The sequence below is a fragment of the Physcomitrium patens genome, chromosome 9, assembly GCF_059467195.1.
Source record: "Physcomitrium patens ecotype Gransden chromosome 9, ASM5946719v1, whole genome shotgun sequence".
NCBI classification, from domain to species: Eukaryota; Viridiplantae; Streptophyta; class Bryopsida; order Funariales; family Funariaceae; genus Physcomitrium; species Physcomitrium patens.
Window position 1 is genome coordinate 3,380,459 of NC_143418.1, and position 26,350 is coordinate 3,406,808.

Sequence of the window (26,350 nt, forward strand, 5' to 3'; positions counted from 1 at the left end):
TTTGTTGGCCACGCAAAAGGAGCAATTCTTTTGTCTCTTTTTCATAAAGTTCCAAGATTTTTCGTTGAGTTTTTCGTTTTCTTAAATGCTATAACTTTTGAGTGTGTCTACTTTGTATTGGTTTTTGACTTAATTAATAAAATTTTGACACGTTCATGAATTAATATGATTGCTGATCATGTGATATGTTTGCATGACCACGGAAGCAAATATTTTTATCCTTTTCCAATCTTCGTAAGCAGCGTATCTTAAAATTTTGAGTCTATTCTGTGCCATTCATTGTAGTGTATAACTGTGGAAATTACTTTTCATTAACACAATAAATCAAAATTTCAATACCGCACGCTTAACAACACCACCATTTTTAAAAATATTTTTCTCCTTTAGACACAACTTTACTAAGAACGTACAGGCAGTACTGTTGAGTGCATTTGTTTGTTTATTTCCCAGTATCGACCAAATAGAATTCCAGGTCCCAATTGGTCAGACCCAACAGAAACTTGTTGCCAGCTTCAGCCCATGCCATGTCATTGCTGACAGGGCAGGCGAGCCCTGCCTTGTGCCAGGTCACGTAGCTTGTGTGCCCACGTGGTTGCAAGTTTGGCCCCACCAAATGCCACCTCGGCGCACACACGCATTTGAACGTGTGATGACGTGGCATCCAGCACCTCGGTACCATAAATGGCACATGGGGAAAAAAAGTAAAAGCAGACACAAGTTGGCTTTAGCTTTGAAGCACGGGGATGGAAGACCGTGTTGGGCATGGAATCTTCTAGACCGTGGTAAGGAATGTTCCGGAGGACGTCGGATGGATTCGTCTCTTCCTGAGCACAAGACCGAGTTGTTCCAGACCACCAGAGCATTTGGCTATGGCGACAAAAGCAACGTTGCGGAGCCGCAGAGCCATCTCCACGACTCTTTCTACTCATGTGCCCTCCGTGTTCAGACTCCCTGCTGTGCTTCCGGAGGGTGACAGTGGTCCTGGTCACGAGTTATTGTGGTCACCGAGTCTGCTCCTGGCGGGGCCGGCCAAGGCTGGGAAAATGATGCTGTGCGGAATAGTGCGAGAGAGAGAGAGAGGGTGAGAGCAGCGATAGAGAGCTTCCATCTCTATGTGTGCGCAGGCGCAGGGCGGCGGATGCACGACTTTGAACCGGAGGCTGCATTGAACGGAGGTTGGGAGGGAGAGAGTATGCGGGGATGGTACATTCCCGGAGGTCGTCGATGTACGTAGTGTGAGGGCTGATGATGTAGTTGTTGCTACTTGGCCCTTGTTTCGGAGGTGCTGGCTCCCTGGATTCCCTCCCTCCTTGTGGAAGCTTCAAAGCCGCCTGTGATCCTGCTTGTTCATTCATGACGTGGTGTTATTTTTGAAAACATAAAGTTGAATTTAGATGTTAATAGGTAAAATGAAGCCAGAGCGATGTTTTGAGTATGATTTGACGAGTTGTTGTAAGTGAGAATCGGCACTACCAATTTTAATGGTATTTTTGAAAGTACATGTAATCTAATTGGTCAAGTATAGACTTCCAGGTGTGCACTTATGAGAATGCAAGGTTAAAAACTTATAAACAAGTTCATACTAATTTCTCACACAAGTTGATGCAAACAGCTAAAAACAACTTTGTAGTAACCGTGAAAATTATCATGAAACATTTGATAATCACGAGAAATAAGTTCTAACGATTTCTGGAACTTGAAAAAAATACCAACAAGAAAACGATTGCATCACAGAGCGGTGCATTGGTCGTTTAGAAATAAAGAAGCAACCCTCACAGCAAATTATATAGGTTTCAGTACAGTTGCTCAGTATGGAAAATAGAAAACTATTAGGTGCCAACGAAGATTGTTTTATTCTATTTTTCTTTATTTTATTTTGCATATATATATATATATATATTTATATATGTCATTGTTTTCTGTAACTGTTGAAAAAAATGGTTCGTTAGAAAAGAATGAATAAAGACAAACGTGGTAAAAATATATGTTTTGATGTCCACCTACATAGTTATTGAGGCCACCGTCAAAGCTAGCTATATCTGAATTTGATGGCCACTGTCAGATATGACATATCTAAATGAGCCCCAGATCTGAACCTGTCATATAAAGACAGGCATTGGGCCCACTATTTAAGCTGACAAACAGACAAGGACAGCAATGTATCAAACAGCAACTATATTATATTGTAGGCTTTGTGGTTTCCAACTCAGCTAAAAAGAACCCTTCGATGGAAAAGAGAGATTCTATTCCCTATAGATTCGCCAGTTTACTACTGACCCACAGTTCGGCCTTGGCTGTATTAAGGCTACAGGATGTTAACCAGGCAGAATCAGTCACTCATCAGAATGGTCAGAAACATACAAATCAGTACGTAGAATGATTCTGAGTCAATTTTCAAGTTGTGTATGCAACACTTTTGACGAAAGCTCAAAAAGAAAGGGGAAGCAAATTAATCCCTGCTTGGATGATGAGAAGCTGGATAGTCCATACACCAGTTTCGGGGTGAAGAAACCTGAACCGCTTGGGAATTTAAACAATTTGTGTATCCATCTGTTCTCAGGAAAAGTTCTGAGCATGTGCATTTTGTGCGAGTATCTGTGCAACGAGCGGCCATGTGAAGTTTAATTTCCTTGAGTCCGCTGTTGATTATGCTTAAAGAACTTGTGCAGTAGCTTAATAACTTCTCCGAAACTTGATGTTACAGGGACTAGTCTTTCCAAGATCCAATCTGGCAGCTTGGAAGCTGGTCCCGATGGTTTGGCGTTAGGTCCTGGAGGTCCAGATGTCGATGTATAACGTACATCAACAAGCAAAATTGCTGCATAATCTCCGATATGCCTGATCGCCCTCCCTGCACAACAACAAAATAAGGTAGCCAAACAACATAAGTTGAAAATTGCGCCAGCTTCACAAAATAGTTGATGAAATGTGTTCTGTGTTCTTCATCATTGTGTTGTTTGAGCTCAGCCAGGAAAACATAATCTGCGATACTGCACATCATCCGCAGAAAGAAAATTCCAAAAAGTACAGGAAAAGCTGAAGCTAACAACAAGCTTCTTATACTTCAGAACAGATTCCCATCTAAATCATTCAGCATATGGAAAAGTAAGATTAGAATATCTAAGCCCTAGAATGCGATGAACAAAAGTTGGTTAGTGTGAGATTACCTATGGACTGATTAACAGCTTTCATACAAAGATTTTCGTAGTATTCTCTTCCTCGTTGCCCACATCGTTGCAGTACATTATTGCCGTTCAAAGCAGCCCCGTCGTTTCCCACACCAGCCTCGGCTGCTGAAAGCTGCTCAATATACCTTATCCTTTCAATAAGCTCCGGATCAGATGGATTGGGATATGGTAGACCAACCATCACAACGCAACGACCCATCCCATCACTAAAGTTGATGCCTTCGGACATCTTCCCTCCTACGACACATAAAAGCAAGGCTCCCCTTCGATTCTCTGTGGTTATGTCGGCTTTATCTGAGGTCTTGGTAATGCTGTTTCTGTACTTTTGTAAAACGTCTTCAACTTCAGAAGCACTCCGAGGCTCTCGATACACGTGTTTTTTCATCTGGATGGAAGCCAGTATGCCTTTATCTGTCCAGGTTGCATGTACCTGACTCTCGTACTCGAAAGATGGGAAAAAAACTACAATACCCTCTGGGACTATGGATGAAACGTTGTTGATCAAGCGTCCCAACTCCTCTATCTGACCAGAGGAGGAAAGCTATTAGTAAAGGAGTGTTGTTTACAACAAACTAATACTCTAGCGTCGGCAATCTGTGAGGTGAGCAGAAATGTATTGGGTTACATACTAACTCGTGATAGCCAGTTCTGAAAATCTGGTCTAATGACAAAGCTTTCATGGGCTTTACAGATGTTCTTTTAAAACCAATGTAAACATTTCAACTCCAAATAAGTCAGCTTCTATACATGGCAGAAGGCATGCAGGCGAATAAATTAAATTATACCGTGGTCTGGCAACTACGAGACTGGTACGTGAAGTCAAATGTATGACCCCCCGGTCCTTTTGCAATAGCAATCGGCAGAATACTTTCGCGAGGTACGATGTGGCCACATGAAAATAGGTGAACCTGTGATCCCCACAGTTGCAAAGTGCTGTGGGTTAAGAAAAGAATTCCGAGCCCTAGACGAAACAATCGTTGGAGTCATTATTCGGTTGACAAAGTGCAAGGACAGAGGGATGCAATATAGATAATTCCTAAAGCATCCAGCCAAAGGAATTGGGATTCGTCTAGGAATATACCTTCTCATGTGGCAATTGGGGAAAGAGCCGATCGCGGAGCTCAGAAATAGGTTGTAGAGTTCCTCCTGCTAATATTACAGTTCTGGCTTCCTCAACGATCTGGAAGGCACGCATAACCAAGTGCTGTAACTGAAATAAATGTTCTTCCAGTCGATATCCATGACTTCAGTAGTGCTTATTAGATAGGAGAACTGTTCGCTTAGATAGAGCTCATACTGAAATTGCCCGTAAGCTACACAATCGTAATAGGAAGGGACTTTTATTCATACTATATGGAGATGAACATAAAAGCAACCGCAACATACACAATCTAAAACGCTAAAACCACACTTGAAGAGGTGGATTATGATCAGTGATTACGTGCAATCCACAGATAAGGTCATGTAAGCAGCAGATTATCAACATCTAATTCTATTGAATGACGTTCTAAGATTGATGCTATTGTACATACACGTCAACATCCGTTCACACCACTTACCTCAGTGAAGTGTTTCGTGGCATTCAGCATGATAAACTTAAGATGTCCATCCCACAACTCTAGGCCTTTTCCAACGCTGGGCACAACGAGCACACGGCCGTCCTTGTCGGCATTTGTGAGGGCAAGCACGAAATCTGCCAAAGCATGGAAGCCAGTTAAGGCATTATTGCTTTGAGGAACTGACCCTTTTGGAACACCACTTCTTGACTGCGAAGTTGATACCGTTTGTTCCAGAGTGAGTTTCTCACCGTAGCTGCTCACCTATAACGGAGAATGTTTCGAAGTATTAGCTTAACTAAGCTAGGAGGCAGGGGGGATCGACTACAAATAAAAAGAAGCAGATGATATTGACAACGTTATATCAGTCTTGGCATTGAACTAATTTTATCAGCTTTGCATAAAATAGAACAACTTCAGACGCTCAGTATGCTGGTAAGTGGGTTCCAAAAATAATCTAGAAGCGCTTTGAAGTACTGTTGATAGCTTTACGTGAATTCAGTGTTACAAATGATGAAGACCACCACATCATTAAAAAAAATGCAGAAATGAGCAAAGAGAAGGTAGTAGTGCAACCGACAGAGACCTTGTGCACTATGTTGCTCTCCTTGATGTAATGACGCAGTTTAAGTAGATTAATGCTGTCAATCTTCAGAGAGAATACGAAATCATTAATGGTGAGCATTTTAGAATCCGTTCGACCATTTTGACGTTCCTTGGATCCGCCTTGTTGAGGCACGGCAAGACAATCTAATAAGGCCTTAATGAGCAGAAGCAGAGTCTCAATGTACCGCCGGTTCGACTCAGCCAAACGGTTCTTAAATTTTTCAAGATACTCTGAAAGCTGTGAGCTTACTTGTTTTAACTGCGCACATTCGAAACACAAAGCATATAAGTGTTGCAGTTTGAGATGTGCATCTTAATCCCTGAAAGCCTCAACGCACGCAGTGTTGAGGTTGGATACAAAATACACCGGAAAGCAATGCCTCAGCGTTCAAGAGTTAAGTTAACATTAAAATTGACGAAAATATTAACATGAGTAGCGGCAGTACCCACTTGCGTAACGGAGACCTGACAGCTGTAAATATTGCTAACAGTATCAACGAGATTGTGTGCCTCGTCGATGATGATTACACAATCCTTGAGCTTCACTCCAAGAGTTTCACGAGTTGCACTGTGCAACAATGATTGATACGGAAGAACAACTACATCAGCTGCCGGTACTGCACGACGGGATCCGTAGTAAGGACATGTTCCAAGTTCTTGCCCTAATTTAACAAGGTCCTCCACATCCATGGCACCAGACAGCTCTAGCTTCTCTTTGAACTGGCGCTGAAGACGTTGTTTCTTGAGCATTGGACAGCCAGAACTCTTCACTTTTCTCTTCTGCATTTGATTGTCTTTAACAGCCTGTCGAGGGTAATGAAATCCGGATAGGTTAGACTCGTATAGTATATTTGACGTTGCGAGAAAAGCTTCTAGTCCTTTACGTCCCATCATGACACATGGAAAAATTGAAATGGTAAAAAATTAAGTCATTGTGTAATCCTACAAGACATTCTTCATATTCACTCTGTAAATTATTTTACAACAAATGTACGTCAGAGCAATTAAACTGCTGTGATGTGATAATAAGCATCTTAGTTCGTTAAGTCCAAATGACTAGTTGGGCTCTTAGATAAGCAATTTCATTTTACTGCGTTATCTAAACCCTGAACCCAAAGCCATTCACCAAGCGGGTTGTAGTATCAAGCAGCAAATGAAAGCATGTAAGAAAAAAGTTACTGAGAGAACATCCTGAAATGCCAACAATGTAGGGATTCCATCTGAGACAACAGAAAAAAAGTCTCGGTGGAGGTTGAGGAAATACCTTAGATCCTGCTTGGCCGCTGCTTTTGGCCTTGTGCAATTCTAAGCAGCGCTCATTGATGCGTTCTGAACTTTTCAGTTTCGCCACATCTGCTTACAGGTAAGCATTGCTTAACATGTATTGTAGGCATATTTTGAGACATCAAAAAATTGGCTTGGTGGAAGATTTTTGAATTAGAAAAGTGGAGATGATCATAGTCCACCTTTCCGACAGGACAACACTTTCAAAAGTCATCGAGATTACTTTGTCAAAGTTGGTCGACGTTAGATTGTTGGGAGAAATCACAGACCTCGCTGACAACTTCGCTAGAAGGGAACTGTGAGTGCATGTGAGTTTTAAACCAGTATGCGCATACCAGGATTAATGCATAAAGTCTTTCGCGATCCTAGAGAAACAGTTTGCAAGGATGTTGCAAACTTTGTGCGCTTTAATTCCCCCACAAATTGAGACAGTTGGGAATGTGTACGGCTGCAAAAGAACACCTTCAGGGGCTCTTCCTCTTCATCGTCGTCCTCCACATCTTCTTCGCTGCTACTAGAAATATCTTTCTCTGGCTTCCGCTTCATGGACTCTCCACTGAATCAGCAACTACCATATGGTAAGAACCTACGACGGAAAATTAAGTTTATTTCATAAGAGGGTAACGATCCCAAGAGGGTTTAGGCTAGAGAAAACCTTGAGAGCCAGACATCAGATCGTTAAAATATCATGCATAAGCAATATGTAAAGCGAATACACTATTAAAGCAGGGGGCAATTTGACATTCACTGCAAGCAGAAAGGGACGCATTATATGCGGCTGCAACAAATATAGAATCACCTTTTGGCATTATCATCACTACAGTAATCCTCCACAAGAAATTCGTCATCTTCGAGGGCACCAACAACTGGCTTCACCGGTTTCTTGCGATTTCCATATCGGTGTTTCGCTCCAACGTCTTCGTCTACATCTCCAAAAAATGACCGCGAGCTGTTCACCTTTTTTGCACTTGCACTCATCAACTGTATTTTCCGTTGTTGTTTCTTCTCTTCTTTTTCTTTGAGCTTCTGCTCCTCCTTGTTGACTTCAAAATCTCTCATCCAATCTGGTTCCTCATCCTCTTTGAAACATTGAGCGTCAACTTTGGGTCGGTTGGCTAGACGAAGGGTGTGTTCGTCTTGAAGCCATTGAAGAGCACTACAGATCAGACTCAAGGTCTTTCCAGTCCCTGCATGTCACCATTCCAGTGCTCAACCATCTCTGAAACATAAACTACTGACCATGAGCTTTCTCACTCCAAACTCTACTACACGGATTAAAAAATCTAAGGGTCTGTAGAAGAAGCAAAGGTCAAACAGCAGCTAAATTTTCTTAGCTACACCTATTCTTCAATCTGTATTACCCGGGATCAAAAACTCTTCAATTGACCCAAACTGAGAAAGAAAAATCATTCAAAACCAAGTACTGCGATTGGTAACACATAATGCACTATCTAGCCAGAATTAAGAGCATTGCGAAGCATTAGAGCTAGTGAGAACCACCAGATAGGACGTGATCACGAAGCACCTAAGTTAGTATCAAACCAGAGCCCATTCCTTCCAGACAGCGTTCAGGAGCCCGTGCATTTCAAAAGCATTAACGAGTCCCACTCAATCCAGCCAAATTCCTGCTCTAGAACAAAGCTAAACAACCCAAGCAAAATAATACACAATTGGCTGGAATCAACACGCTTCGCTACGTAAACCAGAAAGTAAGTCAAAGGCCGCGAGGGACTGGTGGAAACCTGTCGGGCTTTCAACAATGCACACCCCGCCCTTTTGAAGAGCGCGATACACCACATTCATAAACTGCAGTTGAATAGGATAGGGCGTAAACGGAAACGCAGGAAATTGGAGCTCTGGATCCCCCATCGCTCCAGCTTCACCCTCTGCCATGCTTTCGCTCTCGCGTATCAAATCCCCATTGATCTCCCACAACAGATTGTACTCAATAATCTGGTCGAGCTATTCCCAATAACTCAAGAAAAAAAACAGCATTGGAAACTTCACCACCCTAACTAGGTTTAAGAATGGAAATCAACAACATCCTCCTCGCCGCAACAGTAGCGGAGCTTCAGAAGAGCACACAGCCACAGCTAGAAAATGGCGGGAGAATGTGCCAGCTCGGCGATATCGCCCTGCCACCTCGGATTTATTCCGATCCTGCCAATGAGAAGGGTTCGCGGCCGTTTGGCGTGCGTCTTGACGTTGCGGATCGTGGCGTTCAAATGCATGAGTTGTGGGCCGAAAGATGGAGAGTTCAGTGGTGGTTTTTATTTGTACGTTGGAATTGCGAAGGGAATTTGAACGGTTGCAAGGATGAAGACTGCGGCAATCGGACTTCACCCAATTTCATTTGTGTCAAGGGTGTGATCGCTGCGGTGCCAACTTTAGTAAGCGAATCCGCGCGGCGCACTGGTGGATATCTCACTCAAGTCCTAATTTGTGCTTCTACATGTGAAGTTTTTCCTCTACTTTTTCAAGGATTCGAGGTCCGCTTGTCGTGATAAGTCTACACGGACACCCAAAATGTTGTAGTCCTGCCGAATACTCTTCCAGCCTGTGTTGGAAGAAGTACATTAGGTTACGAAGTTACAATCTGTGTTGAGAAATCTTTTGCGCAATTTGGGTTGTAATTGGTGCACATGTTCAGGTTTTCGCCATCTTTTGCTGCAGATTAGTCAGGTGCGGATTCCAATCGAACAATTGAAAGACCGCAGCTATTAACGAAATCAATAATCCTCCACCCTGAAACTGAGAAGGTGCAACCTGGCAACACGGTATTCAACATTCAGCTGCATGGTGGTTTCTACTCTGCATGATGGAGCGTTTTTACCCACAGAAGCATTGGTTGCCACCACAATTTCACAGATGAGCTCTCCAAAAGTGAACAATCTCGTCGGTGAATCTCGATCATATCCTTTTTGCTGCGTGAGTGTTGACTTTCAGATTGCCATCCTGAGCATGGTTTTCATTTTGGTTTACATTTTTTTTTTCAATAATAAGCCAAATAACAAAATCAGCCGACACATTCATTGCTTAAGCGAAGGGAAATAGATGCTAGGGATTCTTAATCATGACGAAGTATCAATCTCTAGCCAGGACCCCGAACTCCAAAAATATCGCCAAAATATTTAAGATTAATGTAACTTAGAAGAAATATACCGATTTACCTTATTGACTTCGACACGAAGTGCCTAAACCAGGGGAGCTAGAGATTAATCCATGCTAACAAGCTTGCTAATTGTCGACCATGCCTCAATTTCACGAGATTCACTGTGATGCAACAAACCACGGATAGAGTCTATTTTGAACAGTTGATTACAAGTACGTTTGTACACGAGATTTTCAATGCCACTCACCAGACCTAAATAACGCATCTAAGTAAACGAACAAACTACTCGTAGATTTCGCATGCCTCGTATTGCAGCTAGATCTTTGCCAACACAGCTCAAAGTAATATTTTAGAGTACTGAAAAATTCAATAAAATTAGTGCAAGGATCAAGCACATGATATAGCAAAGCTGATATACAACTCACATAACATCCGGGCTACAGATCAATGCAATTGCGAATAAATTAGAAATTCTGTGAGCTTGTAGACCCATTCGAAAAGACAACATGATAACTTGCATGCACCAATGCAAGACGGGTTGCTGGCTGCGTTCCGGCATCAATTGGTTGTTGGCTGTTGGTTTACAGCTGGCCGTTGCGCCTGAAGAGGCTCCGAAGCAGATGCTCTCGATTTTTTCTCTTGCTCTTTCTGAATCAAAGCCTCGGCGTCTCTCAAAGCTTTATTGCGCTTCTGCTCCTCTTGTTGAGCAGCAATTTTAATAGCCGAGGCGAAAGTGAACAAGGCTTTAGCTGACTTGTTCCTGGTTGGATAGGCAGACAATAGTGAACGGGTGGTTGAAAAAATAAAATGATTTAAAAAATGAACTGAAGAGTAAAACTCCCTCAATCGACCATGAGGTTGCTTGTTCAGCAAAACATAAATATCATGATTTGTGACATTTGAAGACAACAAACTTCCTCTGTGAATAGGTAAAAACTTACTGCAACTCATGATTTGCATCCGGTGCAGTCCTCATCGTTGCCACTCGCCGCACAACTTCCTTGCAAATTCCTTCAAAGCGTTGCCAGTCACCTCCCACTTCCTGAAATTGCGAGCGTATCAACCCAACAAGTTACCAATCTATCCTTGGTGCCAATTCTACATTCAAAACCCGCTTGGCATCCATTACCAAGCACAAAAGATTGCCATAAGGGAGGGTATGGATAACCCGTAATATTGGTTACAAAGCTCATAGAGGTTCCATTTGTCATACATCTCTAACATTGCTGAATTCGTGTAAACAAGTTACACTTATCAAAGCCGAATAAAAGGCAGAGGAACACACCTCTGTGCACAACAATATTGCATAATAGAATTCATGCACCATGGTATCCCTGTCATAGTGGTCCTTCCCCATCCTAGACATGTTAATGTATTCTTGCAGTCCTTGCAGTATTGAACTCTTCTGGAAGTCACCAAACCTCTGGGCTTCTTCACTCATGGAGCCTCCGAGCACCAAGACCATCTCTAGTGGCACTGAGCTCTTCTCAGGATCAAGCTGAGATAAGAAAACGTACAGATCTCAGTTAGCCATGAGCCAATTCAATCGCTACAATACAAAAGCCAGAAGAGCACGATGCCATTAAACGGTTTCTGGAAGATCGACTGAAAAATCTTAACACAATTGTACTTACTGACCAGCCTCTTTGCAGTCTGCTGCGACACAAGAGTGACTTCGTGTTTGTATCCAGCCAGAGAAAGAAAATCAAGCTTCTGCAAAGCTGCGACAACAGATTTGATAAAGTTAATCGAATGAGGTAAAAACAGAACTGAGAACAAAAAATTCACTCTCTCGTCACATCCCGAACTCAGTCAATATCAATCACTAACAAATTAGGTCATATCATGACAATTTAGAAATTGCCAGGATTTTCATCGAAAACGAGCTCGTCCACCGGGACGATCACATGCACGCCAATTGCAAGAGTCAGGGAGCCAAGAAATCACATTGAAACATTAGCTCGCTGGGAGGAACGTTCTTCTTCTTAAGCTCTGCGATCACGTCGGCCTGGTGCTTCGAGGCGTACTGCTTGCGCACCTTGTCCAAACCCCCAGACAAGGCTGCCATGCCTTGCTTGGAAGCGTTCATCATCAATCCCAGGCCCTTGAATGCAATCGCTCCGGCTCCATCCGAACTCATCTTCACTCCTACGATATCCCCTGCACAACCTCGATAGGAAAGAATGCTCACAACACAGATCGGAAAAATGCTACCAAGTTCACTCTCTCGCACTAAAGCTCTGCGGTATTCGAAATCCCGAAGAGTCTCTGACGATGAAACGCAAGATTTCTACCCAAGAGGACTAATTCAAACGCTTTCCTGCTTGCAACAGAGGCGATCTATATCGGCGCAGAAGATGCCCTTGGGAAGCTTATTCGGCGACGCGGTGAACTACGAGAACGGGGGGGGCAGTGTCCTCAATCGACATCGCAATCTCTATCGGAGCCACGTTGGCACACCGACACAGCCAAGAGGCTGAGCTGGCAGGTACTGCCCACGTGGACCGCGGGAAGTTGCGCAGAGCGCGTCATGGGTTCGAAACGTGTTACGAGATGCGCTCATGTCCAAAGAATCCAATCACCGTTTCTGAAGGCAATTTGGTAAATATCAAATAAATAAATAAGGAAATAAAAACACTGAAGTGGCAATGCGTATTATAACAAATGCACTTCACATAGTGCTTTCCGAATCTTGCTTTTCCGGGGTCCAAAAGTGTTTCATTTCCTTGCATGTTAAAATATATTGTAATGTGATTTTTAAGCTGTAATTTGGAAAACGGATGTTTGATGATTCTTTAAAGGAAATTTTACGTGATTCAATTATGCAGTTGCAGTTATTTTATTTTGCTGATATAATTCAATTTATTTTAGTAAATTACTATTTTACTATATGTGTGTGTGTGTGTGTATATATATATATATATGTGTGTGTGTGTGTGTGTGTGTACATATATATATATATATATATATATGTGTGTGTGTGTGTGTATGTAATAAAGAACTGATTGTGTTTGATTGCAATGATATTGTAAGAAAACGAGTGGTTATTAATAGTTTTTATTATTTTTTATTATTTTATTTTAAATTTAAAAAATATATATATATATATATTTATGACGTGTATTGTAAGTCAATCCTTTGTGTATTGAGGCTGCAAATAAATTATGTGGTTTTCTAAAGGTATTTTTAGAAAATTAAATATGTTTTTGTTTCAAAGGATTGAAATGAAATTTGAAACATTCTGTATTTGTGATAGATAGAATGATAGATTTTGTGAGATTTTTCAACTATTTTTTCTCTAAACCATTTTTACTAATGTTTCCACTAAAGAAATGTTCTACTACTATCTTGCTCATGAGCATTAATACTAAGTGCTAATTACTCTATTATCTGGGAAAATTGGCTTATCCATAATTGGTGAGGGATACTCAATTGATTGACAGATTCAAGTAGTATTATCATCTTCCACTTATTCTTTACATTATACTCATCAAAAAAAATCAAATCAGTTACATTGTAGTATAAGTTAATGAGTTTTTATTTAATCACAATCCTAGTTAGTCTAATAAATTTGTAAAAGCAACTTGATTTCAAAAACTATATGTTGACTGTTTACGTTTACAAGTTATATAATTTTTTATTGGCACATCATCACAATTGCTATATTTTCTATTTGATTGCTTGGTGTATAAATTTAAATACTGAGACAAAGTTAAATGATTCTCTAAGAAAAATGACTAATTTTTTAAAATATATACATTTGAATAAAATAACAACTTTGTTGATAAGATGTTGATTGATTATTTAGGTTTATTAAATAAATTTACCAACAATGTTTTTTTATTACAAAAAAAAATAGTATGTAAGGCTTATAAATATTATAAAGAAGATTTCAATGCAATTGAAATAATTTACGATTTTTTTGATGATGAAATACAAGTAAATATTTATAAGACCAATATTTAAAGTAAATATTACTGAAAATTCATTTGCATATTAAATATGTGTATATATATAACCTATGCAACAATGATTTTTAAAAACATGTTGTATCTATTAATAATTTAAAACTCGAATTTGAGATCTAAGTAGCCTTTCAAATCTATCTATCTAATGTGCTTTTACTTGTTTTTTTTGAATTTTTTATTAACATATTTTTACTTAAATAAAACATATATTTTGATATAGATAAATAATTTAGGTGTAAAAATAAAAATGTCAAAAAAATTAAATCAATATTAATGTCAAAAAAAAATTATGAAAATTAATTAACAAAAAAGATGGTTTAGATCTTGGATACAAAATTTTCATATTTTTTCAATATTCTTGTTTTGTTAAAATACAGATACAAATATGCTTAAAAATACTTATTGTTCAAACCCTACTAGAGTCATACTTGTCTTATATTAAGTAATATTAAACTTTTTTTTATTTTTTATAGACAACATTAATAAGGGACATGAAAATAGGCTTTAATTCTTGTGCATGCTAGAGTTGCATTGGAGGGGCAGCCTAATAGATAAAGCTCAATAACTACTTGATGCCTTCCTAAACTATAGTGCACTTAGAAATGAATTCTTCTATATTAGAAGGGCAATTAGATAGGACAATATCCTACTTTTTAATAAAATTTCTTACATTAGTAAGGCCTATTAATGTGTGACAAATTGGACTATTTTTATTAACATCTTTTTGTGCTTACAATTCTATTACAAATATCATTCAACATCTTGTTTTTAATACTTCTAAAAGAATTACAAGGATTGTAAAACTTCTTTTACCTTATTTAATATCAAGCAATTTGTTTTTATGTCACTCCACAAACACACTTTCTTCTCCATTATTTTGTATGGTTCATTGAAATTAAGACAATTATAAATCAAGATTATTTACATGTATTTGTACTTGTTCATTTAATGGTGATTGCACATTTACTTATACTCATTTGTATATTGCTGCATGAACATCGATGTTGTTGCTTTGCTGCAAAAATACTTCACTAAGTTCTTGAGAATGTGTTTCAACGTAATCAATTAACAGTTGCTTCACACAGATAGTTTTACACAGTACATTTTCGCTGCTATTAGTTCAGAGTAAGTGGTTTGTAAATATCACGGTTTTTAACTTCATTCAGCTTTTTGTCTCAGATAAGGGTGGACTTCACGTTATCAAATCATGAAACTGCAAGAATTATCACAACGGGATAGTGGACTATATGTGTATTATCTAACAAATTTCACGACACCAGTGAACTGACTTTGTTAATAAGGCAATCCTAAGCAACAATTGAGTGAGATAAAACATCACAAACAAAGATAGACCAAGACGTATATTTGACCAATCATGTAAAAAGAGAAACGATTGGAATTTTCGGCAGAAGAATTCATATGTACAGCATGAATAAGCCATGCTTTCATAATTTCACGACCGCCAATCAATGTAATCTCCGCAAAATCTATAACCCTCAAACCTAACACCGACATTTCTCAGAAAATAAATGATTCTGCCACTTCAAAACTACTTGGGTGCGGTACAAATGTACCCTCACAATCTACACATCACCCACTACTTTGATCTACTTTGAAATGTTAGGCTTTGACTAATGGCGTACATCTAGTTCACTGCATTTTGGGCATCCACAGATGTTTTGTGAGCAGCAGCCTTGGCATCAGCACCAGCTGCTTGCGTCTTACTGACAACGGATTCTTTCAAACCCTGCAGTGTGTTTCCGGCATTCTGAAGGAAACCCTTCCCCTGCTCTGCCATGGTGTTCGTAGTATCACTTGTTTTATCAGCAGCTACACGGGCATCAGCGGCGGTGGCATCCATGGCTGCAACAGTGTTTTCAGCAGCAGTGTTGTAACCATTACTAGCTGTGTTCAAGGTCGCATCCTTCGCAGCTACAGCCTTCTCAGCAACCGTGTTATATGACTTCGCTGCGACATCTACAGTCACATCCTTGGCATTGACAGCCTTCTGTGCAGCAGCATTGTATGCATTCGCTGTTGCTTTGACAGTCGCATCCTTCGTTTGCAGTGCCTTCGTGGCAGCAGCGTTGTAGGTATCGTCGGCTGCATGAACAGCGGTGTCCTTGGCTTGCAGAGTCTTGTCGACAGCGGCGTGGTAAGTGTCCGTTGCCGTGATTACGGCAGTGTCTTTGGCCGCCACAGCTTTCTGAGCAGCGACATTGGCGGTGTCTGCAGCGTAGTTGTATGCCTCATTGGCCTTCTGGGCGGCCATGTTGTAAGCCTCGTTCGCCTTTTGCACAGTGGTGTCCTTGGCGGCCAAGATTTGATCCTTTGCGGCACTGGTTGTGCCCGCTGCCTTCGTCGAGCCAGCATCGTAAGTCTCCATAGACTTCTGCACCGTGGTATCCTTGGCATCCACTGCAACATTGGCGGCTTGTTGAGCCTTACCCACAACCGCATCCTTCACAGCATAAGCAGTTTGAAGCACCGTGTCTACAGCCTGTTGGACGTACCCCTTGGCGGCCTGCGCACCCTCCTGTCCCGTAATTGCCATGTTTTTAATACCCTCCTGGGCCTCGCCAACCTTTTGCGCTGTTACGTCTCTAGACTGCTGACCACCGGAGTACGCAGAATCCTTGGCAGCGACAGCATTGTCGATAACAGTGTCTTTAGCGGACGCGGCGGTGGCACACACTTTGTTCGCTACATTTTGAAAAGTGCTCTTCCCCTGCTGCGCAGCATCTTGGGCCGAGTTCGCGGCACTCTGGTATCCGGATCTGGCAGCGTCCTGTGCCTCCGAAGCCTTCTGTTGACTGTAGTCGTTGGCATTTGCTGCAGCCTGTCAAATTCCAGACACATATCTCAACTCCGGGCACAAGACTGTCGAAGAATGTGCAAAAGAAAAAGCAAACACGATATCAAGATTACACTTCTCCAGGGAAAATATCTCCTGCTCTGTCGCATGACATCAAAGACCGAATGCGAACAAAGCATGTAACTGCGAAACCTCCTCACCTTCTGTGCATTGTCCTTGGCATTGTCATAGGTGTTCGCAATTATGTCACCAGCCTGTCTAGAGTAATCCTGGGCGGCGTCAGCAGCCTGATCCGCCTTCGCCTTTCCGGCATCAGCAGTATGCGCGGCAGCATTCGAAGCATCCGTCATGGTCCTATCGCCATCAGCCTTCCTGCAAGACACGAAAAAGACCACATTGAGAAAACCCACATCACGATCAGACCCAGAAATCTCAACACTCTTCAACCATGAAAGAACAGGATCATCACACTTCGCCAACACTGGTAAAGAACCTTCTTTTAACCCCTATTCTCCTCAAAAATCCTCCAGCGAGTCCACATTATGATCCTCACCCCTGATTAGCAGCATCACCGACAGTGTGGTTGGCCATTCTCCCAGTCGTTGTTTGAACAAATAAGCAAACCCGAGACTCAAAGTCGAACTGTTCGAAGACACTTTCACTCACCACCTGTCGCAACCTCAACTCAGCGTCTCAAAAACGCTTTTGGCTACAAAACCCGAAGAGAAAGATGATGATGGTAATGAGACAGAGAAAGATACAAAGTAATGGGGTGAATACAATGTGATGGAACGGGAAACGAGACGATATGACGAAACGATGGGGTGTTGAAATATTTATATCAGCACAAGAAATCTCCTCGTTTCCCTTCTCTCAAGAGGATTAGTGGGCTAGGGCAGAGACGGGGCCGGGGAATGCGTCAGCATGGACGCGTGTTGTGGACTCAGGTGACCGGTACTCCAAACGTGGCCACCAAGGGATTGCCACTTGGCTTCATGAAAGGGCACCAGATCAGCGAGTGACACGTGTTGGCCATTGGGTGTGGTGGATGACGGTTGTTGTGGGTCCAGCCCATGTTCGTATTTACGTGAGGATTGTGATTTTTAGAGCTGCGTGGGGTTAACAAATGCTTGGTATTCTATTCTAGTTTTCTATATAAATGTATATGTGCACACATATCTATATTAATGTCTCGCTATTTGTGTATGTGTGTGTGTCTCTATATGTATACACTATAAGTTGAGGTTGAACAAGTTTTGAAAATAGTGGAGACTTGAGGTTGACTTTGAAGTTTTTCTGGATGTTGGAAGTTGGTTTGAATATAGAGATGGTTTGGTGTGGCTGTACATATAAGTAGCAAAGATATATATATATATATATATATATATATGGAGAGAGAGAGAGAGAGAGAGAGAGAGAGATGTGTGTATGTATATATTTTGAAGCTTGGTATATGGGGTATATTTCAAGATTTTTTGTATGAATATGTGAATTAAGTTTTGCACTTTATTTGAGAATGAAGAATAAGGTCTGTGAATGCTTGGTTGTTATGTACTGATAACTATGTACAACATGTATAAAAGAATTATTGTAAAGGTTACTGCTTAATGTAATCTACTCTTGGTTGAGTGCAAATCAATTTTAATAGCTTTTGATTGTATTCTAAAATTTTAAATCTATTGTTTTTAGTATTTTTAAATATATTAAAGATATGATTTGAATCATGAATACTGTAACAAACCACAATTAATCATGCATTACCAACCAATTTCTCCCATTCCTTTTGCATGTTGCTTTTTTGGAACAATGTCAACACTATAGTAACGTTGAATTAGGTAAGGTAAACTCTAAACAACCAAAGGATGGACTTTAAATGTGTACAAACTTTTTAGTACAATCAGGCTTTTGTGAAAGCACGATATCTATACAGAAACTAGACATCTTTACTGTTTTGTAACCGTCAGATCATACAAATTGACCTTAAAAGTCTTAAAATACAAGCAGCAAATCTTGTCGATTACTTTTCATACAATTTTCATATTTTTAACGATAGTTAGTATAGACATGTTACAAACACATTGACTTCTATTAACTAACTCAAAACATAGTGTCAAAATATACCCCCACATTCAGAGACAGTGAATACCGACAGTTCGATAAGCACTGTCGGTACTAGAATGACGACCAATTGGCCGCTCCTCATCGACACGAGGAAGCGCACACTTCCATGGACTTGTCGACGCCGCGTGGCTCTTCCGAGTTGCTCTGCCTGGATTAACACTTCCATCCAGTTGCCAGGTGGCATTCATCTTGTGACTACAAAGCAGGACTCAGGTCTCTGTGAGCTTCAAACTGTCTCAGTGATTTCAAAGCCCTAACTCCTAGCTTTAAGGGTATTACTCCGCCACCAGATCTCCATCGTCGCAGGCAACCAGGTGGGCTGAATCAGCGGATGGTGCACAGCTACAGGCTGAGATATGGTGATGCTCTAGCATCTGGCGCATGCAGTGCGTCAAACGGAGGTAAAAACTCCGCGGTATGGACACACTCCACCCCGAATTGTATCAGATTAGCTCAGTCTTCCAGCTGTGATCAAGGTGGGTCCTCGAAGCATAGTAGCACCGCAGCCTTGTCGTCGTGGAACACGTGAATTAAATCCAGATCAATAAAACCAAAAACAGAAACTGTCCTCCCACAATCGATGGGTTGGGATCGAGGTAGCCTGGTGCCGTGTTGCCTTGCTTCTTTTCAAGGGAGCTGGATCAGCACAGGCCTTGGAAGAAGCGGCACCCCAGTTTCGATGCAATGCGAGGCGGCAAATCCAGTTGCTGGGTTTTGTGAAAGTTCCAAACCTGAGACAAGATGGCAGCTCTAAGTGTCACCTTTAATACTTTATTTTGGAGGAGGAGGTGGATTTTTGCGACGGGGGGCCCAAGTCGTGAGGTCCACCCGGTCCTTGCTCTACAAGTGCTAGCTCAGCTACCTCTCTTGTCTAATTTACCGATGAAAACTATCTCCTCATTGATAATTGATCTCTTATTCCCTACCATATTTCTTTATTATTTTTCATTTTATGGTTAAGTTTTTATCGCCTCATTCAAATGTGTTGTCGTCCTTTTATGTTTTATATTTATTTGTTGTTGATAATAGGAGATTGCTTCATTAAAAGCTACACACAATTAAAAAAAACTTACATTCACGTGTGCAAATAAGATATATATATATATATATATATTTTTTTTCCTACAACATTTTTTCATGAGGTAAAAATTTATGAGGTAAACATTTGTTGCCATAAGTAACTAGTCATGAAGTGTCTACTTTAATCGTATTAAATATTACATTCTATTAAATATTAACTTGAATGTATTATTTTAAAATAATATAATTAGGTTATATGTGTATAGATTTATTTTCATAAAATATCCAATTAGATAAATAAAATAATTATATTTTTTTTACAAAATCATAAATTAATTTTATTGAAATAAAATTGTGTGATTTTTTTAATTTATTAATTTTTATATTTATTTTTATAATTATTAAAAAATATTATATTAAATTATATATATGTATATATATAAATATATCTTTTTAATTTATAATATTTTTGGATAGAAATTTTATGAATTATGTGAGGTTTTATACTTTATACAAGGTCATGAAATTTCATAGTTTTGAAGTCATCTTGTAGATAAGATATATAAGATTTATATTGTAGCAGCAGAAGGATTTAAGCTAACAATGAATCCTTCTCTCATTAGTTGGTTAAAAGTCACTAAGAATAATATCATGATATTATTAAAAAACTACATAGGATTAATTGAAGTTTGTGAAAATCAATATAATATGTTATGTTTATTTCAAATGCTCTATAGTATCTCTATAAGATTTGATTCTTGAATAATCTTCAAATTTATTTAATGGTAGCTATGACCAATTTATATATACAATAGCTTCATTTAATCTCTTGAATTTTAAACTTTTTATTCAAGCACATTTAGAATGTAAAGCTATATTAGTGTAGATCTTGGAAGAGCAAGTTTCAATGTGTAAAATGTATCAATTTTTGTTGCATATATAATTGATAAAAAAAGAACCAATTTTAATATTTTTTTATAGGTGTTACTTCAAATATATTTATTATCTTTTATTTAGGCTCTGAAGTAAAAATTTTCAAGTGAATTTTTTTAATTCTATGATAATATTTTTAAATAAATAAATATATATATATATATATATATATATATATATATATATATAAGTTAATTTTATTATAAAATGAATACTAAGATAAATGATTTATTTTTAATAATTTAATTTTTTTAATATATATGTAGTAGGTAAAAAATAGAAAACAAATACTTCCATATAGAAAAATAAAAATTAAGAAGATTTCAAGTCTTTTCACACAATTTGGTCCAATAATAAAATTTATATAAATTTTTTTTTAGAAGATTCTCTTCTACCTATTTTGGATATATAAGCCTATCTAATTCTAGTTGGTGGTGAATTACAAAATCAAGAATCTAACTCTTACAAAACCATGATGTGTAGCACCTACTAATGCTACCAAACTTCACTTGATTTTATGTTACTTATGGATATAAAAGTGTAGACGAGGCCAAAAAAATTTCAAATATCTAGTTGTAACTAATTATCAAGGACAAGAACTTGATGAAAGCAAATAAACAAGTAAAACTTTCTCAAAGAAGTATGACAAAATAGAAATAAAGAAGTATATATATTAAAAGAAATTGAAATAGCTATTGATAAAAAATAAGAAAATTAGAGATTCTTAAAATTACACTAGAAATAAGAAAGGAGTTGACAAGAATAAAGAAGGCTTCATTCTTGCCTCAATATATAGTATCTATCTAAGAGATACATGACAATGTTCTATAGGACCTCCAAAACATGTTGACTTTGCACAACATGTATCTTAATTTGCAAAGCAAGTTTTTTATATGGGCACCACATAGTTAGCTTATTCCACAAGCTACCAATATGTCTGGTCCATAGTTATCTTATTGACTAAGTTTCTAATCTACTAATCAACTACAAAGACATATAAAGTCAAAACAACATCTATGAAGCTTCTAGGAAGTTTTTCTAGAAGACATTATAAAATTAATCTACTTTTACATACTTCTATCTATTCATAATATCTTCGTAATAGTTACAATAAATATATGTCCATAACATTACCTCTTTTTCTAAGAAAGAGTTCTATAAGGAGCAGTAATTACATATTAAGGAAGTCTAAGATATAAAAAATTATATTTATCATGTACTTTAATCTTTGTTTTCTTTCAAGGTAGTTGATAAGTCCTCTAAACCATTGGTAATGTCTCATTCTAGGGCATGAAGACCACTTTGTTATTTGATAATTTTTGTGACCTTTGTAATTTCCTTCAAATAAAATATTTGTAACACCATTAGGAGTTATTTTTACCTCTAATAAAATCACCAAATATTAAGACTCTCTTCTTAGGTTGTGATATCAAATGCATTCTATCTCACTATATATTCAAGGAAGAACATGTCATTCTTAAAGGTCTTTATTTCTATGACATCGTCTTGAAGGTTGTGATAATTGCAATGTCTCATTTGATAAGTCAATAAACTTGATTCATATGCTTTGTTTGTCCATCAATTTGAGAATAAAAAGCCAAAGATAAATTTATGTCTACCTTTAAAATCTTAAAATGTATTCTTAAAAATCTTGATATAAACTGAATTCTCTTATCCAATATAATATCCTTAAACAATCCATAGTAGTAATAGATATTATCAAGAAAAAGCTTGGCTATTTCTTTACATGTAATAGATTTTGTACATGGTACAAAATATGCCATCTTAATGAAACAATCTACTATCTCAAATATAGAGTCATAAGAAGCTAAGATTAGAAGATTCATGATAAAATCTATAGAAACAAAAAATCATAGTTGTTTTAGAATAATAATGGTTCAAGAAGTCTATAAGGTCAATGACAAGGAGTTTTTAATCTTGAATAAATATCACAGGATTGTACAAAATCTTTGACTACCTTCTACATTTAGAGCCACCAAAAATCTTTGGACATTAGTTCTAAAGTCTTATTCTATCCAAAATAATTTACTATTGAAAAATTATGAGAAATATAAAGAACACATAATCAAGCTTCATCTTTTGGAAGATATAAGTACTTTTCAAAATATAGTAGATTGTTCTTAAATTCAAACTTGAAAGTATCATAAGACTTTGAAGGATTTTTCTTAATATCATGAATAAGAAAATCAAAAGACATATTTGATTGAACTTGCTTAATAAAAGTTGAATCAATAATTAATATTGATTTCATTGCTAAAAAATGAAGATGCTCTAGCTTCAAGAAAATTATTTATTATTGATCAAAAGTAACATTTTTTTTTCTTTAATAAAAAGTAAAATTATTTAAAAAATACATCTAACATACTTTGTTGATTTTTAAATTGATAAGTCATTTTGAATTCAAATCTTGGTAAGAACATATTCTAGCAGGCTTGGTGATAATTCAAAATATATGTTGACATAAAATATCTAAGATTCTTGTGATCTAAAAATACGGTGACTGGATTAAGACTATTTTTTAAATAAAGTACCATTCTTAAGATAAATCCATGATTGCAAGAAGTTCTTTATTGTGGATCTTGTAGTTGATCTCAATTACTAAATATTTTTGGAATGAATAGTTATTGAGTGAAGTTTATTATCTATTCCTATTTATAATAATATGACACCTAAAATAAAGTGTGATGCATCTATTTTTTTTAAAAATAGCTTAAAAAAGTTGACACAATACAAAATTGGTGTAGAAACAAAGATTATTTTCAAAGCTTCAAATACTACTTCCACTTCTTAATTCCATTGAAATTTGTCTTTATAAGTCAAATGTGTAAGTGGAGCTATAATTTCAAAAAAGTTTTTGATGAAGATTCGATAATAATTGGCAAATTCTAACAAAATATTGGATATTTTTTATTATTTTTGAGATCTTTTAATCTTATAATTTCAACTTTCTTAAGATCCATCATAAGTCCATCATTTGAAATGATATATCTTAAGCAATTGGCTTCAATAGTATAAAATATATATATATATATATATATATATATATATATATTTATCTTGGTATAGAGTCTCATATCTCTTGATTTTTATAATATAAAACAAATATAAAGTTCATATTCTTCTATTTTTTTAGAATAGATTAAGATATCATCTAAATAACAGACAAAAAAATCATCTAAAAACTCTCAAAAGATAGCATTAATTAGATATTAAAAAAGTACTGGTGCATTTATAAGTCCAAAAGGCATGGCATTATATTCAAAATATATGTACTTAGTTTGAAACACAGTCTTTTATTCATCTCTTTTTTTGGTACGTATCAAATTGTATATCCCTCATAGATCTATTTTGATATAGATCTTAGCTTGATTCAACTGATCTAAAAGTCCACATATCAAAAGTAGTAAGTACCTATTTTTGATGGTGATCTTGTTGAATTCTTGATAATGGACACACATTTGCAATGATCAATTTTTTTTCTTAAAAAATAAAATCAAAGCTCTTGCTAGAAATTTGAAATGGCATATGAATATCTGTATTTTGTTTTTGAATAGGTTTTAAAAATCTTAATATTGACTAGAAATACCATTTGAAGTCTTTTTACTTTTAGAAATAAGTGTGGCATAAATAACAAAAGGTGATCTTTTTTTTGTAGTATATAAAAATATTCTTGTATCTATAAATATAGATTTGATTATACTAGATTTATGTCTTTTTATTTGATTAACTATATTCTTATTTATACTTTCAAAAAAATTAAGACTACAAGAAATCTAATCTTTTCAAGGATTGTACTTTTTTAACTATAATAAATCTAAAATGACTGGATTAGAAGGAGATTTAATGATATTAAATATCACAAAACTACTATGACCATTAATTACTACTTCTAAAGGAAATATTTCATCAATAACATCTCCAAAGGACAATAGATGACCATTTATGATTTCTACATGAACATTTTTTTTTTCTTTATTAAAGTTATGTTATGTCTTTTAACAAACCCTTCATATAAAAAATAAGCTAAAGCTCTTGAATCTAATAAGGCAAAGGCTTTATAATATTTAGATCCTTAATAAAATAAGAAGAAGATTTCAAGGGAAAAATAGGAAATTCATTAGGTATTGTGTAATATTTAAATTACATGCTTCCAATTGTAGCTTCACAAATTTATTTTTTTGACATACTATCATTTTTGACAATTTTACTTGTTATTTCATGATTGCGTTGCTTCTTTGAATAATATTGAGCAATAAATTTTGACTCTTCACAATATAAACACAATCCTTCTTGATGACAATGAATCTTTTCTTGCTCAGTAAAATATAGATCTTTCTTATTACAATAAAAATTGCATTATATTCTCCATGTATAGATCAAAATTCTACCAAGAAAGCTTCCAACTTGTTCAATATTGGATCACATGGTTCAAGAAAAGATAAAAAGCATAATAATATATAATCAAAAAGTAGTATTTCAATAAATATAACTTAAAATCTTAGAGTTGGATAACTTTGAAGTTGAAGTTTAATTTCTATTGAAGCAAAAGAATTTTTTAAGCCATCAACACATAGCATCAACAAGATTTTTTATTAAGAGAGTATGTAGTAAGATATCTTTCACTAACAATATCTATTACTTAGAAGTGGTGGTTGCTATCTTAATGGACAATTTCTATTTTTTTATGAATATATCTATTCAATATTCTACTAAGATTATCTATAGCTATCTTATCTATTATAAGAATATATTTTTAATATATTTTTTATATCCTTAATATCTTTTTTCTATTAATTTATTTTATATCTTAGCCTTCTTATATACCAAGAGCCAACCCTTTGATTAATAGCAACTTACTTAAAATAATATCATCTATAATATAATTTATTCTATGTTTACTTTTGCTTATTTATTTTAATACTTTTACATTTTTATTGATCAAAGGCTTTCAATATTAATAGCTTTGTTAACATGTGATGTCTATCCTTTATTAATATCTTTATCAATAAATCAACATACATGTCTTTTGTTGCACAATATTTCATATCAATCACTCCCATTTCAATCTTTTTTCTTATGAAGTGATATTCAATGTCAATGTGCTTGGTCCTTGAATGATGCTTTAGATTCTTTGTAAATGTAAGAAATCTTTGATTGTTACACTTCATTAAAGTTGCTTCTATTTGTACTACTCCAATATCCTCCAAAAGTTGTTTTAGCTATATTATCTCTATTATACCATGGCTTACTGTTGTATACTTTGCCTCCATTGTTGATCTTGTAATTGTTGGTTTTTTCTTACAATTCCATGAAATAGCTCTGACTCTAACAAAAAAAACATATTCTATTGTTGACTTTCTATCATTTGCATCTTCAATCCAATGTACATTACAATAACCATGTAAAATAATGTTATCACCTCCAAGATATAATTTAAAAAATAAAATATCTTTTAAGTACCTCATGATCTTATTAATGGTTATTCAATGGATTGATCTTGCCTTTGACATGTATTGGCTTACAACATTCACTACATATGCAAAATCCACTTTTATGCCAACCATTGTATACATAAGTAAGCCCATTGTTGCCTTGTATAGAATACCTTACATTGGATCTTCAACTTTAGCAAATTCTTCATCCGTGAGCTTCATCAACTTCAAATTGGCTTCCAAAGATATACCTATAGGCTTAAACTCTTCCATGTTGAATTGTTTAAACATCTC

General features: G+C 36.7%; 3 protein-coding genes and 1 long non-coding RNA gene across 6 annotated transcripts; 1 reads left to right on the plus strand and 3 right to left on the minus strand.

The window, feature by feature from the left end:
• Positions 1–1,956: 1,956 nt before the first annotated feature.
• Positions 1,957–8,838, minus strand: LOC112286648 (uncharacterized). Of its 3 annotated transcripts, XM_090252947.1 has the most exons (12): positions 8,377–8,838; positions 7,434–7,821; positions 6,970–7,190; positions 6,615–6,703; positions 5,801–6,154; positions 5,331–5,609; positions 4,996–5,008; positions 4,748–4,881; positions 4,270–4,368; positions 3,974–4,096; positions 3,168–3,711; positions 1,957–2,851 (listed from the first exon to the last, which is right to left on the minus strand). In XM_090252947.1, the coding sequence occupies exons 1-12, from the start codon at positions 8,525–8,527 to the stop codon at positions 2,622–2,624; spliced, it is 2,625 nt and encodes an 874-aa protein (XP_090109073.1). In that variant the 5' UTR covers positions 8,528–8,838; the 3' UTR covers positions 1,957–2,621. The 3 variants fall into 3 exon arrangements, with proteins under 3 accessions (XP_090109073.1, XP_024384498.1, XP_024384502.1); XM_024528730.3 differs by having other exon boundaries at positions 4,748–5,008; XM_024528734.2 differs by lacking the exon at positions 8,377–8,838 and having other exon boundaries at positions 4,748–5,008; positions 6,970–7,220; positions 7,434–7,567.
• A 69-nt stretch (positions 8,839–8,907) lies between these two features.
• On the plus strand, positions 8,908–9,818 carry LOC149988336 (uncharacterized). Its single transcript, XR_016504681.1, has 2 exons — positions 8,908–9,049; positions 9,308–9,818. It is a non-coding gene; the product is annotated as an uncharacterized LOC149988336 (long non-coding RNA).
• Positions 9,819–9,929: 111 nt separating this feature from the next.
• LOC112286649 (uncharacterized) lies at positions 9,930–12,051 on the minus strand. The gene is made up of 5 exons (XM_024528735.3): positions 11,694–12,051; positions 11,385–11,467; positions 11,032–11,244; positions 10,688–10,788; positions 9,930–10,506 (listed from the first exon to the last, which is right to left on the minus strand). The coding sequence occupies exons 1-5, from the start codon at positions 11,884–11,886 to the stop codon at positions 10,305–10,307; spliced, it is 792 nt and encodes a 263-aa protein (XP_024384503.1). The 5' UTR covers positions 11,887–12,051; the 3' UTR covers positions 9,930–10,304.
• Positions 12,052–15,092: 3,041 nt separating this feature from the next.
• On the minus strand, positions 15,093–17,327 carry LOC112287036 (uncharacterized). Its single transcript, XM_024529636.3, has 3 exons — positions 17,083–17,327; positions 16,730–16,901; positions 15,093–16,553 (listed from the first exon to the last, which is right to left on the minus strand). The coding sequence occupies exons 1-3, from the start codon at positions 17,118–17,120 to the stop codon at positions 15,360–15,362; spliced, it is 1,404 nt and encodes a 467-aa protein (XP_024385404.1). The 5' UTR covers positions 17,121–17,327; the 3' UTR covers positions 15,093–15,359.
• Between the last annotated feature and the right edge of the window lie 9,023 nt (positions 17,328–26,350).